Source organism: Mesocricetus auratus, unplaced genomic scaffold (assembly GCF_017639785.1).
Source record: "Mesocricetus auratus isolate SY011 unplaced genomic scaffold, BCM_Maur_2.0 Super-Scaffold_100011, whole genome shotgun sequence".
Taxonomy (NCBI): Eukaryota; Metazoa; Chordata; class Mammalia; order Rodentia; family Cricetidae; genus Mesocricetus; species Mesocricetus auratus.
Window position 1 is genome coordinate 49,117,385 of NW_024429195.1, and position 14,407 is coordinate 49,131,791.

General features: G+C 41.7%; 1 protein-coding gene across 1 annotated transcript; it reads left to right on the plus strand.

Moving 5' to 3' along the window:
• The first annotated feature begins 372 nt into the window (after positions 1–372).
• Positions 373–14,026, plus strand: Rxylt1 (ribitol xylosyltransferase 1). The gene is made up of 6 exons (XM_040754796.1): positions 373–673; positions 1,450–1,605; positions 5,358–5,460; positions 7,475–7,789; positions 10,575–10,745; positions 13,593–14,026. Exons 1-6 carry the CDS (start codon positions 505–507, stop codon positions 14,008–14,010), a joined length of 1,332 nt encoding a protein of 443 aa, XP_040610730.1. The 5' UTR covers positions 373–504; the 3' UTR covers positions 14,011–14,026.
• Positions 14,027–14,407: the final 381 nt, after the last annotated feature.

A 14,407-nucleotide genomic window follows, 5' to 3' on the forward strand; every position in this document is an offset into this window, starting at 1 on the left:
AGGAGACAAGGCTGGACCCAACTCAGAGCTTCTCCTGGTCCTGGAGGAGGAGGCGTGGCCTGAAAGAGTGTAATAGTCAAGAGCAAGGTGTGAGAGGGGAGGCGGGGCCTGAGGGAGGCCGTAGAGGAGGCGGGGCCAGAGGGAGGCTGTGGAAATAGGAGGCGGGGCCTGAGAGAGAATGTGAGTGAGTGGGCGGGGCCTGAGGGGGGCTGTGGGCGAGGAGGCGGGGCCTGAGGGAGGCGGTGGTTAGGAGGCGGGGCCTGAGGGAGTCTGAGGTGAGGAGGCGGGGCCAGAGTGAGGCTGTGGAAGAGGAGGCGGGGCCTGAGGGAGGTGGGGCCTAAGGGAGGCTGTGGTTAGGAGGCGGGGCTAAGGAACGGAGGGCGGGAACTGAGCGCGACGCCTGGTGGTGCGCTTGGCCCAGACCGCTGGCCGCCGGCCTGAGCCGGGCATTTTCCTAAGGTCAGGGGCGGAGGCGAGGTTGCCGGGACCGGAAGCCGCGGTGGGATGCGGCTGACGCGGACGCGGCTGTGCTCGCTCCTCGTCGCCCTGTACTGCCTCTTCTCCATCTACGCCGCCTACCACGTCTTCTTCGGGCGCCGCCGCTGGGCGCCGGCCGCCAGCTCCCGGGGCTCCAGGAAAGCGGCTGTGCAGGCCAAGGAGAGGCACGGCCGAGGTAGGGCCGAGGCGGGCAAGGCTGCGGGCCTGAGGCTCTCCTGGGATCGCTCGGGTCCCCTGGGCGAGCTTCCTCTGGAGCCAGCTCGGGGCTCAGATCGGAGGCTCTTCTCGCCCTGGTGGCGAGCTCCCTGCCCCAGCCGCCACCCCGTGCACGCCTTTAAAGCGTGGAGCAGCCCCTCACTCCGCCCCAAAGGCCGGAGTTGCGGAAAGGCTGCGGGCGAGCCGCGAAGCGCCGCTGCGTCTGAAGCAGCTGTCCCGCGTTAAGCACGGGCTTTCTAGTCGTGTGACTTCAGAAGGCCGGGCTTCACATTTCCAGCTCCGAGTCCCATGTGGTATTTCGACCTGTTTTGGAACTGCAGTCCTTTTTCACACCCTCGCTCAGAATTTTTGCACAGGTGTATTAGGACTTTGGAGGCGAGAGTGCGCTAAAGTTAAATTGTCCTAATAGTTTACGTATATAAAAATGGTAAACAATTCCAGAACTAAAACTTGTAGCTCGATATGTGTTCTGCAGGTATTTCTAAAGGTTTGTGGGGAAGACATAATTGGCCTGCCTCAGTCTAAAACATTTTTTTTAACTTTAACAGAGATGGTTTAATAACAAAAATGTTGGTTTCTTTTCTTTTTTTCAATTGTATGCTGCAAGTTCGATTGTCTGCCTCTGAAACTTGAAGATGAAACTCGGTAGTACTCTCTTGCGTGTCATTCAAATGACTTGACTTTGCGTCAGCAGTTACTCCTCAAGGGTAAAAGCAGTTGCTTTCTTTAACACAGATCCATCGACCCTGGAGAGTGAAGAATGGAACCCTTGGGAAGGAGATGAAAAAATCGAGCAGCAACACAAAATTAAAACTAGCCTGCAAATGTTAACCAAATCCACAGGAGAAAAAACAGAGCGAAGTATACAAATCTGGGGCAAAGCTGCCATTGGTGAGTTAATGCAAAGAGGGAAACATGGGAAGGCAATGTAAACCATGCACTGTACTCAACTTACTGGAGTATGTATTTGCCTAATGGAGATATTTCATCTTTTGTCAGAACTTCATTTGTCTTTCCCCTTGGGTATGCAAGTATACAAGTACTCCCCTGTTGGTTATTTGCATTCCTTGGTAGATACAGAATAGACTGTGTAACATCATTATATCGTAACTCTTGTGCCAACTGAATTTTTATTCATGTGTATAATGAATGATCACTTGGGTGTGTGCTTGTGTCTGTGTTGGGTGTCTTCCTCTTCACTCTACCTAGTTTTTTGAGACACTGAACCTGAAGCTACCTGAAGTTGGCTAGACTGGGTGGCAGACAAGTTTAGGAAATGCTGAACAAGGCAGCATTCAACAAGGTTCTTCATTGCAAGCCTTCCTGTTTTTAATATGCTAGCGTTCACTTGGCCCAGCGAAGTGTTGCAGTATATAGCTGGTTAAACTTAAATGTCATCTGGGGGTGTAGCACAGTGTACAGGATTAACATGCGCAACCCCTGAAGCTCAATCCCAGCACCAAAAATAAATAATAAAAACCTTGTTAGTTCACAAGTTTATCAGGAGAGTGTTCCAGGATGTACATTGTGTTCATTTAGTGAGCGAGGCCCTCAGTGACTGAGATTTTATGTAGATATAATTTACAGTGTATGACATCGATAGCATGATAAACATTTGCACTGTGAAATTGTCAGCCGGCTATCCATCTTAAACATATTTATTTTTGGTGAGAATATTTAAAATTTAGTCTCGGAAATACCAAGTATACAATATAGTATTAATAAGTATAATCATGATACTGTACTTTAGGTCTGCATAATTAATCCATCCTGTATTAATGAGACTTTTTACCCTTTGATTGACATTTCCTCATTTTATCTAACCCCTCTTCTGCTTTTTTGGCCTTTGAGCATGAGTTGACTTATGTACAGTGAGAGATAGAGTTGAAAATAAGTACTAGATGAGAAAATGGTAAATAGCATAGTGCCTGGTTGTGGTATTTCATAAATGTATTTATGATTGGTTGCAGTAAAGACATCTTGAAGATTACTACTGAACTCTGAACTTCAAATAGCTCAACCTGGATTTGTAATGACTCAATTTAAACAGTTTTTGAGGGATTTTTCTGGTGGTGGTAGTTTTTCTGTTGTTTAAATTAAGTACTGATTCCTTCCTGTAAGTCTCCATATTCTCATTCCACTTTGAATTTTACATATGAGCAGGTTTTCATGTTGTCAGACTTTTCTTGGTTCAGTAAGTATCATAGTGGCCCTTGAACTTTATCAGACACTCCTATCATCAGCATATACCCTGTACGGTCATAGCAAACCAGTTACAGAGTTCCCGTTAAAGGGGAAGTGGGTGTAAAACAGTCCTTGGTCCCGACACATTGGGAACTGAGGCAAATCCCGTGAGATTTTTCCACCTAGAGGGATCTCTGGCACAGTTTTCTCAGCTCCACCTTTGGAGCCATCCTCCCTTTTGCATGAGGAATATCATGTGTAGCTCAGTAGATTTATTAGCCTTTTCCTGCTGGTAGAATTGTTGAACCAAATGGACTTCATTCATTTCAACCTCTGTCGGAGTTGATCTAGGTTGTCAGAATTCGTGATAGCATAGTGGTCTTTAAAACTTTGAAGATCTTTTGTGCATTGTCACAAGGATTTACTCTATTAGGCATAGAACTCACCCACATACCTTTCCTGGGGAGTCCCTTCTCTATTTCTGGCATCTGCTAAGGTGGCTAAGGAGATCCACAAATCACATGCATAATCTCTTCCAATAGCCTCTTGTGCTAACGAATATCTTAATTTTGTTTGAGGCACTAACAAAAAGTTAGTTACAGCCGGCAAATCTTTGATCTCTCCAGAGCATGGTTTCCTGACAGTAAATGTGCTTTTTCATCTCTTTTAAAATCTGAATGGTCCAAAGCTTTCCCACTGTCAAATCCTATCTTGTTTAACAGTTCATCTGTCACTCTTTTTTTCATCTTGTACTTTACTATGGTCATTTTAAAAAGCAGACATTTAATACTGTGCTTACATATCTCTTCGGAGAAATACCCAAGTTCATCAGTTCTAAGTTGGGACACAGTTTGGCTAAGTGGGTGGCTCTTATACAACACAGGTCCTCTTTCATCATTTCTAATAACACAGTCCACATTTTCTTCCATGCCCGTCTACCATTAGTATGCATGTTCTACTAACAGCCAGTGTGTAACAGTCTGAGTGTTCTTAGACAGTGTAGGCGTTCTCTACTGTGGCCCTCACTCTCATGAGTCTTCCTCACTAAATGAACCGTGAGCAGCTGCATTTCTCTGCACTCAGTTTGAGGCATTCTAGTGTAATCTTTGTTAAAAATCATGTTCTTCCAAATTCTTCCAGCCACCCCCATTTCCCTATTTCAAAGCCACTTCTACATTTTTAACTGTTTGCTGCACCTTGATGGGGAAAATCCATCTTTGTATGTGTCTCTCTTTGGTTAATGAATAAAGCACTGTTGGCCAATAGGGAAGCAAGGTAGGTGGGACTTGGAGTCGAGGAGTAAAAGGTCTGGACCCTTTCTCTGGTAAGAGAAGATCACATGGAAATACTTAGACTAGAGCTAGCCAATTAGAAATCAAAGCAAACAGCCAACAGCTTCATAATTAATATAGCGTCCTGTGTGTTATTTGGGGGCGAAAGCAGCAACGGGACCCAGGTGGGAATTCCACAACAAATGGCAGCGGCTGGCAGGAAGACTATATGTATCAGCACCTCACTTCCAGATACTATATCCTGCCCACATAACATGAAGTTTTCTATGGCTGCTATAACAAACACCGTATTTCATGACTCAAAACATTACAACTTTATTCCCCGCCTTTCTCAAGGAGGGTTTTCAGATGTCTCTGGACAGCTCTCCATCTCATCACCTTAGTCATATTGAGACACTCTTGTAATATAATATTCACAGGTTCTAGAGATTAAGACATGGGCATGGAAAAGCTGGGTCTTATTCAGCCTGACACATTTGGAAGCTCTATCTGATTGCCCAAATTTTAAATTTGGTTATTTGAATGACTTTAGTAACATGGCATCATGGAAGTGGAACAAAAACATCTTTCAGTATATTAATATGTACTGCTGATCTTGTCTACTCTTAAAGCTTTCATTCAGATGAAAGCAAGATAAAGCATCATGGTTGTCCTAAGAAGAAAGGATGAAGTGTCATTTGTCTGCAGAGGGGAACATGCATTCAGGGATGTCTGATCAAATGGGGAGGTAATATCCTCTTGACATACTGAATATTTGGGTATACTGATGAGCTCCTCTGACTTCAGCACATGTTTAATCCTTCCAGTTACAATATTAAAATTAATTCTAATAATGATGGTGGTAATTTAGTTTATAATAAACTTTTTTCAGAATATGATGGGCAGTAAGGGTTCAGTAACATTAGGGGTTCCTCAGTACAAAGTAAAAGATTTTGTTATCATTACTACAACCCATTTTTAACACCTACAGCCACTGAAGTCTGTCCCTCGTACATTTAGTTGCTGTATCGATGACAGGTTTTGCTTGGTAGCATTTGTTGCGAGTAGACCTTGGCAGGAAACTTTTAGGCTCATAGCCAAGATAGAAAGGAACAAAACATACATTTCTCAGACATACTAAAATGGATAAGGCAACAGATGTTTCTGTTTTTCTGCTTTTGTTACCAGGTTTATATCTCTGGGAACATATTTTTGAAGGCACTCTTAATCCCACTGATGTGACTGCTCAATGGAGGGAAGGACAGTCAATTTTACGAAGAACACATTACAGGTATCAGTTGGACAACATTAACCTTGTGTTGCTGTATGATGTTTTATGTAACCACTAGAGGAAAACATACTTTTATACATCTTTCCATTTCAGATTGGGAAAAACACAAACAAATCTTGTGAATGTATTCATAGTTCAAGCTTCATTAAACATTTTCTTATAAAATTGGACATTACAAAATAATTTTGGAGGAAGGGCTGGAGATGTACCTCAGTGGTACAGTGATAGAGTACTTGCCAGCCATGCAAGATTTTATGTTACATCAAAAAACAGTGCTGTTTCCTCTTAAAGAACTTTGTATTCAAGTGCTATAACAGAATTTAAAAATATCTTATTAAGCCAAATGAAAAGTAATATATAATTTATCCAAAATTAATAAACTCCTGGGATTGAGCTCAATCAAGTTAATGTAGGTATTAACCTAAATGAATTCCAAAAATATGTTGTTTGCATAGTCATTCAGGATTTAAATGATTTTTCTGGGCTCTCTTTATTGAAGTATTTACTCTGAAGACATTTTTCAATTGAGGCAAGCAGAAGAAAAAAAATGTGTTGAAATTATAAGTCTTGATGCTTAGACATATGCACATATGCTGTTACCTAGAAGAGCAAATTACCTTTTAGAATTCTACACTAGTTCTTTAGCTATGATTATTCTTCATTAATGGATTTTCATGATAGATGCTTCAGTAATAACCTTAGTTAAATAAAGCATGGCATTCATCCTGTATGTTATACTAAGTCTACATAAGCCTTATGTATAGTAGAAAAATTCAGCAATTTTCATAATTTCTTGCTTTAAATGCAGTGGCTCATTTAGTTGAAGGCTTGCCTAAAATGCACAGACTTTAGGTTTAGTTCCTAACACCACATAAACAAGGAGTGGTGACATACTTTATTGCCAGCACTCCAAAGGAGGATCAGAAGTTCAAGGAAAAGTGAGGACATCCATACTTACCTCCCTTAACTACGTGCTCAAGTGTTATTTACCCATTCTCGGACAGAGCCTTTACCCGTCCCGAGCACTCTGTGAGGTGATCTTCCCTAGTCCTAGATATACATTCCCTACATCTGTGCACACTATCTTTGTCTAAGACTTTGTTCTTTTCAGGACTTTCCTTTATTCCACCTACACTCTTTTCCTTGTCATCCTCATCCATACCTTCAAAACAGTTGTCCATGCTCACTGTTTCTGTTTTCTACCTTCTCATTCCTTTGCACGTTGACGAAAGATCAAAATACTTCAGTGGCAGTGTTTGTGTGGGGCAACATATGACAATGTGAGTTATGGAGCATGTCTCGTCCTTTTATGAAAACTTAGGAAATACATTGCAAACAAAGAATTGTAACATACTCCTACTTACTAACCACTCACACAACATATTTCAGCTGTCATGAATTCTGTATGTTTAACTTTCCTCTTCAAAGAAATGTTTCCAGTAAAAGAAGACATTTCTTTGTTTCCTAGTCCTATTGTTCTTCATTCCTCAGAGAGAATTGCTGTTAGGAACTTGTGTATGCTCTTACTCAGATTTTTATATTACTACTGGTAGAAGGTATATAAGTATTTTCTTCCAATATGTACTTTCATATTGGAAAAATAAAATTACACTTTAAGGGCTGCCAAGATGGTAAAAATGGTTGCCCTGAAGCTGGACAAACTTGAGTTCAGCATGCATGTATATGTGCACACACATGCACACAAATCCTTTTAATTATGTGTTAAGACTATTCTGAACTTGATGTTTTCCTTTACATTATTTTCTGGTGCCTTGTCTTCAGTGAAGAAATGAGAATCCACATATTCCATTCTCATATACTAATTGATTTTTACCTCCAAACCTTTCTATTAGCCTATAGCCCTGTCCCAGACTTAATTCAGAAGAACTGGTATTATACAATTTCATTTCTAAAGAAACTACAAATTGAATGTCATTCTGGATTTTATATAAAGTGACTGAAACTATTCTTTGTTCGGTTTTATCTCTTTTTTGTGGTATACTGTTTTCTACAGCTTCATCACTGGCCCAGCTGTACTTCCAGGATACTTCTCCATAGATGTGGGCAATGTCGTCCTCGTCTTAAATGGGAGAGAAAAAGCAAAGATCATCCACGCCACCCAGTGGTTACTTTACACACGGAATTTAATACAAACCCAAAAACTGCAGCATCTGGCTGTTGTTTTGCTTGGAAATGAGCACTGTGACAATGACTGGATAATGCAGTTCCTCAAAAGAAATGGAGGCTTTGTGGACCTGCTTTTCATAACATATGACAGCCCCTGGATCAATGGTGCCGATGTTTTCCAGTGGCCTTTAGGTGTAGCAACGTAAGTAGCAGATGAGATTGTGCATCCCTAGACTCCAAGGTCTAATGCTCTGAATCAGAAACATGGTGTTTTAAATGGCAATGGGCTTACAGATGATGAGGCCAGGGGTAATCTTTCCTAGGGTCAATAAGAGTATGGTCTCATGCCTCAGTGTCATTTGTGACAGGTTTTTGTTATTGTTGTTTTGGGAGTATTTTACCCTCCTCTGAGGAGACCTGATGAGTATTTTTTTATCTTAAAATGAATATAGGATAAATATTTAAGCTTATTAGTGTCCTAAAGAGATGTTTAACAGATAATGAACAAAGATAGAGTCTTAATTCCTAGTGAAAACAAGTATTTTTGTGGTGATATTTTCATGTAAAGAATATACTTACCCTTGGGTTGTGATTGGATGATTTTATGTAAATCTGAACTGTAAAAGCAAAGATTAATTCTTAAAGATCAACATGTAATCATCCCCTAGCTTATAAATTTGGAAGACACTTTTTAAAGTTCTCTGTGAATAGGTTTTTAATAGTTAGCAAACTTTAAGCTAGGTTCCCACTAGTATATAAACTTTCTAAGGGCAGGAATTTTCTTCTCTGCTGGAAAATTGTGTATGAAGGGCTATAGTGATGGCCCAGCAGTTAAGAACACTTGCTACTCTTATAGGAGACCCAGGTTCAGTTCCCAGCACCAAAATGGTGTAGCGTACAGCTCTGTATGATTACAGTTCCAAGGGATGTACACCCTTTTCTGAACTCTGGGTTCATGGCTACACATGGAGGGCAGCAGGCATACACATATATACAGAAATGAAAAAATAATTTGTTATCACTTTTTATTTTAATTTTAAATAGCTTGTTTTACATGTCAATCCCAGTTCCCTCTCCCTCCCCTCCTCCCGCACTCCCCATCCCCCCCCCCAGCCTCCCACCCTATTGCCAATTCCTTCCACATAGGGGATATCTAGAGTCTCACATTTCCCTCAGGGTAGGGTCCAGGCACTCCCCTAAGAGTCCAGGCTGAGAGAGCATCCCTCTTTGTGCTATGGGCACACGATGACTGTTTGTATTCCAGGGATAAACACTGATCCACTGCTCAGGACCCCATAGGTTGCCCAGGCCTTCTCACTGACATTCACATTCGGGGGGTCCAGATCAATCCCATGCTGGCCTCCCCACTGTCGGTCTGGGGTCCAAGAGCTCTCCCCTGTTCAGATCAGCTGTCTCTGCTGGTTTTGCCAGCCCATTCTTTGCCAATTTGCTCATCACTCCTCTCTCTCTGTCACTGAGTTTCTTGGGTTCAGTTCAGTGCTTAATTGTGAGTGTTTGTCTCTGCTTCCATCAGTCACTGGATAAAGGCTCCCGGATGGTTAGAGACATCAAGTTCATTATCAGGAATGGGCATTCGAGGTGGTCTCTCCACTATTGCTTAGCTTGCCAATTGGTGTCACCCCTTTAGATCACTCGAGGTCACTCTGGTGCCTGATCTGTCTTCTAACCTATGATTCCCTCTTCCCCCTATTCTACCCCCACCCACTCAGACTTCCTGTTCCCCCATGACCTACTCTCTCTTCCTCTTCTCCCCCCTCTCTTCCCAGCTCACACTCCCCCCCCACCCCTCGCCGTGTTCCCCATCCATTCAGAGGATCTTGTCTCAATCCTCTGAAAAAATAAATTTTAAAATAATGCTTATACACTGTAGGTACTCATTTGTTGAGTAAAAGAATCATCTCACTGATAGACTTAAACATTCATTATGTCACTGGTTACCACCATTTGTAGCCTCAGTTTTATCTCTATTTAGCTACACAGATGTCACCAGAGAAATGCCAGTGACACATTCCCACCCCTACATGTACAACATTCCAATTGAATAGGTTTGGGCTAGAACCTGCCTTAAAAGTTCAAAGACTTGTCAAGTACACCCACTCTTAAGACTTTCAGAAAAATCTATTCCTTGAGAAGAGCCTATATTTATAAAAATGTTTTTACTTTTCCACATTGTATGAGAATATTTGTATAATGGAAGACAGAAACATAGTAATTCTGGTATTGCCAGATTCATCCTGTTCCAAGTGAGGAAAGATTCAGTACCAACTGGAAACTTTGGTTGTCTCAACTAGAGAGGAAACTGTCCCATCTGCCATTAAATGGGTAGGTCCCAGGTGTCTTAGTCAGGGCTCTGTTGCGATGAAGCGTTGCCATGGCCACAGCAACCCTTACAAAAGAAGTCATTTCATTGGAGCTAGACTACAGTTCAGAGGTTAGGTCATTACTGTCGTAGCAGGAGGCATGGCAGTGTGCAAGCAGACATGTGCTGGAGAGAAATGAGAGTTCCACATCTTGATCCAGATATCAGGAAGTGAACTGAGACACACTTCCTCCAACAAAACCACACCTCCCAATAGTGCCACTCCCTTTGAGGTTTTTGGATCCAATTACATTCCGACCACCACACCAAGGATACTGTTAAACATGCTAAGGAATACAGGACTCTACAAACAAAAAATTATGTGACCCAAAATGCCATAATGATCTCATGTACAGTGTAGTCAGCCTCCTTTGTATGGTATACAGGTTTTATTTGTTTAATATACTTGCAGATTCCTTGGAATTAAGTTTTCAGAGCTCATGACTATAACAGTGTATTTTCTTTTTAATGGATAAACGATGGTTATATATGTCTGTGGTGTATAGTGTGTTTGGAAATCATATTTTAAATGTCCTTACTATACATAACCTAGCAAGCCAGGCTGTGGGATGGTCCTACCATATAGTAATTTAGTGCTTGTTTTTAGATACAGGAAGTTTCCTGTGGTTGAAGCCAGCTGGTCAATGGTGCATGAAGAGAGGCCCTACATATGTAATTTCTTAGGAACTGTTTATGAAAATTCATCAAGACAAGCCTTAATGAACATTTTGAAACAAAATGGAAGTGATAAGCTTTGTTGGGTTTCTGCAAGAGAACAGTAAGTTCTATGTTTGCGTGGTTCCTCCCTGTTGCTCTCCAATCTGCGTGTCACTTTGTGTACAAATAGGTTTCCAGAGAATCACTGGTAACTGCTTATTCTACTGTCCTGTCAGAAGCCACAGTAGTAACTAAAATGGGAGAAACTGGCTCTTCTCCCATCTTTTACAAGTAATTAAGAAGGAGGTGTTGATAAAGTAACAAGTCATTTTGCAATATTTCTTTTTGTTTTTAAATAAACACAGAGTATAAAGCAGAGTGGCCAGAGAACAAATGCCTTCTAGATGGATGTCATTACTATTAATGTAACTATATTAAATTCATTCACTTAACAGTCGCCAAACAACTATCATATTCCAGAAACCATTGTACCCATGATAATGTCAACAGTGAAAAACAAAACAACAATGTTCCCTCATAGCACTTAAATGTCTGTCGAAGGAGACAAGTAAATGTAGCGTGTGTCAGAAGATTATAGTGCTGTGTAAGAAAAGAATGAAGCAGAAGGCCATGCAGAGGACTGGGCATGAAGAGGAGACGAGGCCATTGGTTTCAAGTAGCCCAGGAGAGTACCAGATAGAGGGAGGGCTACCTGAAACACAGGCCTGAAGAAGGAGCAGGGTCAGCCTTGTATCGGTGTGGGACAGCGGTGCCCACGTAGAGGGAGAACAAAGGCAGAAGTCCTAAGGCAGGAGGGTGCTGACCAAACGACTGGTGTGAGTGAATGAAAGCCGAAAGGCTTACTGCAGGAATAATGCTAGTAAAATGGTTCATTGCATTGAGCTAGAGGTCAAGTGTACCCTCTGCTCTTCCCTGTCAAAACCCCACTTCTTCAGTCTCATGCCAGCACGAGTAACTGTTACCGACATTCTCTGCAGCACTGAGCCTTGGGCTTACCACCCTGATTCCTTAACGAATGGCGAATGATGCACCTGTGCCTTGTCACTCCAGCTGACACCAGTCTTGTCTTAATTTTTGGTGATTCCTAAAGCTAAGTAGGTGGTCCTTCCTTTACCTCAGCCATTTCCTGTCATGGTCATTTCCTAAATGACCACTTGCATTTCATAAACACAAGGTCTCACCATGACCTCAAATTCCAGCATTTTCCTTGGTAACTATCCTATCATTCTAGTTCATTCCCTATAACATGACTCCACAACTCAGCTGGAATTTACAACCCGTTGTTCTTATTATCCTGTGGTTGTCTTCCAGTCCCTGTATTCACTTCTGTGCTATGCAGGTTAAATTTTACCATCCCCAAGTATATATTAAATCCCAATGGTAAGAATAAAACCACTACTACAATTTGAGCCACATTTGAAGCGCGCTTGATTTTTATTGGGGTGTACCCAAGAACTGGCTGGAGACTATCTCCTAAGTCAGACTAAAGAGAACAGCCCTGAGTCCACCTCTTAGACCCCTTTTAGGGAGTAAAATCTCAAGTGGTCACAGAAAGGAGGCAATGGGGCAGTAAGGAAATTTTTAAAATCCTTGAAAAACAAATTCATCAACTGTGTGATTAGGGAGGGTCAGGGTATTCCCCAAAACAAATCAAGGTCATGGCGTGGGGATGGTCAGGCTCCAGGAAGCAGAGAGCAACTCAACTCTAACAGTAAGTAGAAACTTATTACACAGTATAATACTCCTGCCTTCAAAATGGAGTCGGGCAAGTTCCTCAGCCCCCATCTAGGAAACCCCACCCTGGCTGGTCTAACTTTCTGCCTGCCCCATATCCACACTTACATCCCTGCACAAGAGTTTGCAGTTTGAAAACTGAAGAACTCGACACTTGCTCAGTTTTCTTCCTAATGTATTCTCCCTCCCCCCTGTCCTAAACTCACAACACCTCCTCCTCAGTCTCCCTACTTTAAAAACCCTTGCTTATTTCACTAAGAAGATACAAACAGAAATCAATGCTTGGCTTCTAAGTGATTTCTCAGCTCGTACACATAAGTGACCTGTATATTCCATTATTGACACAGCAGCCAGATTGACTCTGTGAAAATGGTTGTTGCTCATGTCACCCTGATCAGAACTCTGCGCATAGGACAGCCCTCTGTTACCATTCTGACTTTGTTCTTCCCCTGCCCCCTCAGGCACTCCCCATAGTCTCTTGAGCATGTTGGGCACATACAGTCTCAGGACCTTCATCTTTGTTTATTCTCCATTCTTCTCCACACTGGCATGGTCTGCCTGTTCACATCCAATTCTCTAGTGCAGCCCTGTCACTTCAGAAGGCCCTCTGTACTTCTCTGCTTTGATTTTCCTCACAAATCTTCAGCCTTTCTAGAAAATGCCCTGACATTAACTCAGTTAAGACTTAATGTCCACCGCTAGACCACAACACAGCTGCCTCAGAAGAAGCTAGGGAGGAAAAAACCTGGCACTTGGAAAATTCAGATTGAATGGATACTACCCATTCAAAAATTGACCAGATATTTTTAAATATGTAGCAATAAAATGTTCAAACTCTTTTTTTAAATTGTTTTAGGCAGTCTCATGTAGCACAGGCTGGCCCCAAACTCAGTGCATCACCCAGGATGACTTTGAACTCCTGATCCTTCCTATACATACCAACTTCTGTGATTACTGGCATGTACAACTACATCTGCTTTATAGATGGATGATAACACAAGGTTTGAATGCTACCAACTTGGTTATATCCACATCCCCAAATTCTTAAAAAGTTTAAGAAATATATTTGGTCCAACATCTTCAGTGTTTTAATATTTATCATCTCTATAATTTGTTCACAATTTTGATAATTGATGTGAAAAGATCTCCTTCAAAAGAGATGCCATAAGAAAGTAAAATCCTTCAGGGATTTCTTTGTTGTTTAACTTTCTAGGTGGCAGCCCCAGGAGACAAATGAAAGTCTTAAGAATTACCAAGATGCTTTGCTTCAGAGTGACCTCACATTGTGTCCTGTAGGAGTGAACACAGAATGTTACAGAATATATGAAGCCACCTCCTTTGGTTCCATTCCTGTGGTAGAAGATGTAATGACAGCTGGCCACTGTGGAAACATATCCAGTCACCACAGCGGTCCTCTGCAGTTACTCAAGGCCATGGGGGCTCCCTTTATCTTCATCAAGGACTGGAAGGAGCTTCCTGCTATTTTAGAAAAGGAGAAGACTCTTGTTTTACAAGAAAAAGTTCAAAGAAGAAAAATGCTACTTCATTGGTACCAACTCTTCAAAACAGAGCTGAAGTGGAAATTTGCTAATACTTTAGAAAGTTCATTTTTTATGAATAATAAAGGTTAATCATATTTAATACTAAGTGTGTGCTCATAAGTGTGTGTATTTATAGTGTTTGCTAAGGTGCCTTCATCTGCTTCTATATTATGTAACAAACCAAATGCTCTCTCTTTTGACTACTACTATGTATAAGATAAAAGAGATGGTAAAATTTTACTCATATTGAGCTGACAAGATGGTTGAGTGGGTAAAGGTGCTTGCTGCCAAACATGATGACTTAAATTCAATCCCCACAAACCACATGATAGGAGAGAAATGAGTCTCACAGGCTGCCTTGTGATCTCACACCAACATGCACCCACATCAAATAAATAACTTAGATTCAGTACTATCAAAATGACTAAGTCAGCATTTACTAACTTCTCATCAACTTTAGCCCACATTAGGGGGCTGGAGAGTTGTC

Bases quoted from the DNA above. Each gene is read 5' to 3' on its own strand.
- Rxylt1 (XM_040754796.1), top strand. From the start codon at position 505: ATGCGGCTGACGCGGACGCGGCTGTGCTCGCTCCTCGTCGCCCTGTAC. The intron at 7,790-10,574 runs GTAAGTAGCAGA...GCTTGTTTTTAG, and splicing joins TGGCCTTTAGGTGTAGCAAC to ATACAGGAAGTTTCCTGTGG. The intron at 10,746-13,592 runs GTAAGTTCTATG...TTAACTTTCTAG, and splicing joins TGGGTTTCTGCAAGAGAACA to GTGGCAGCCCCAGGAGACAA.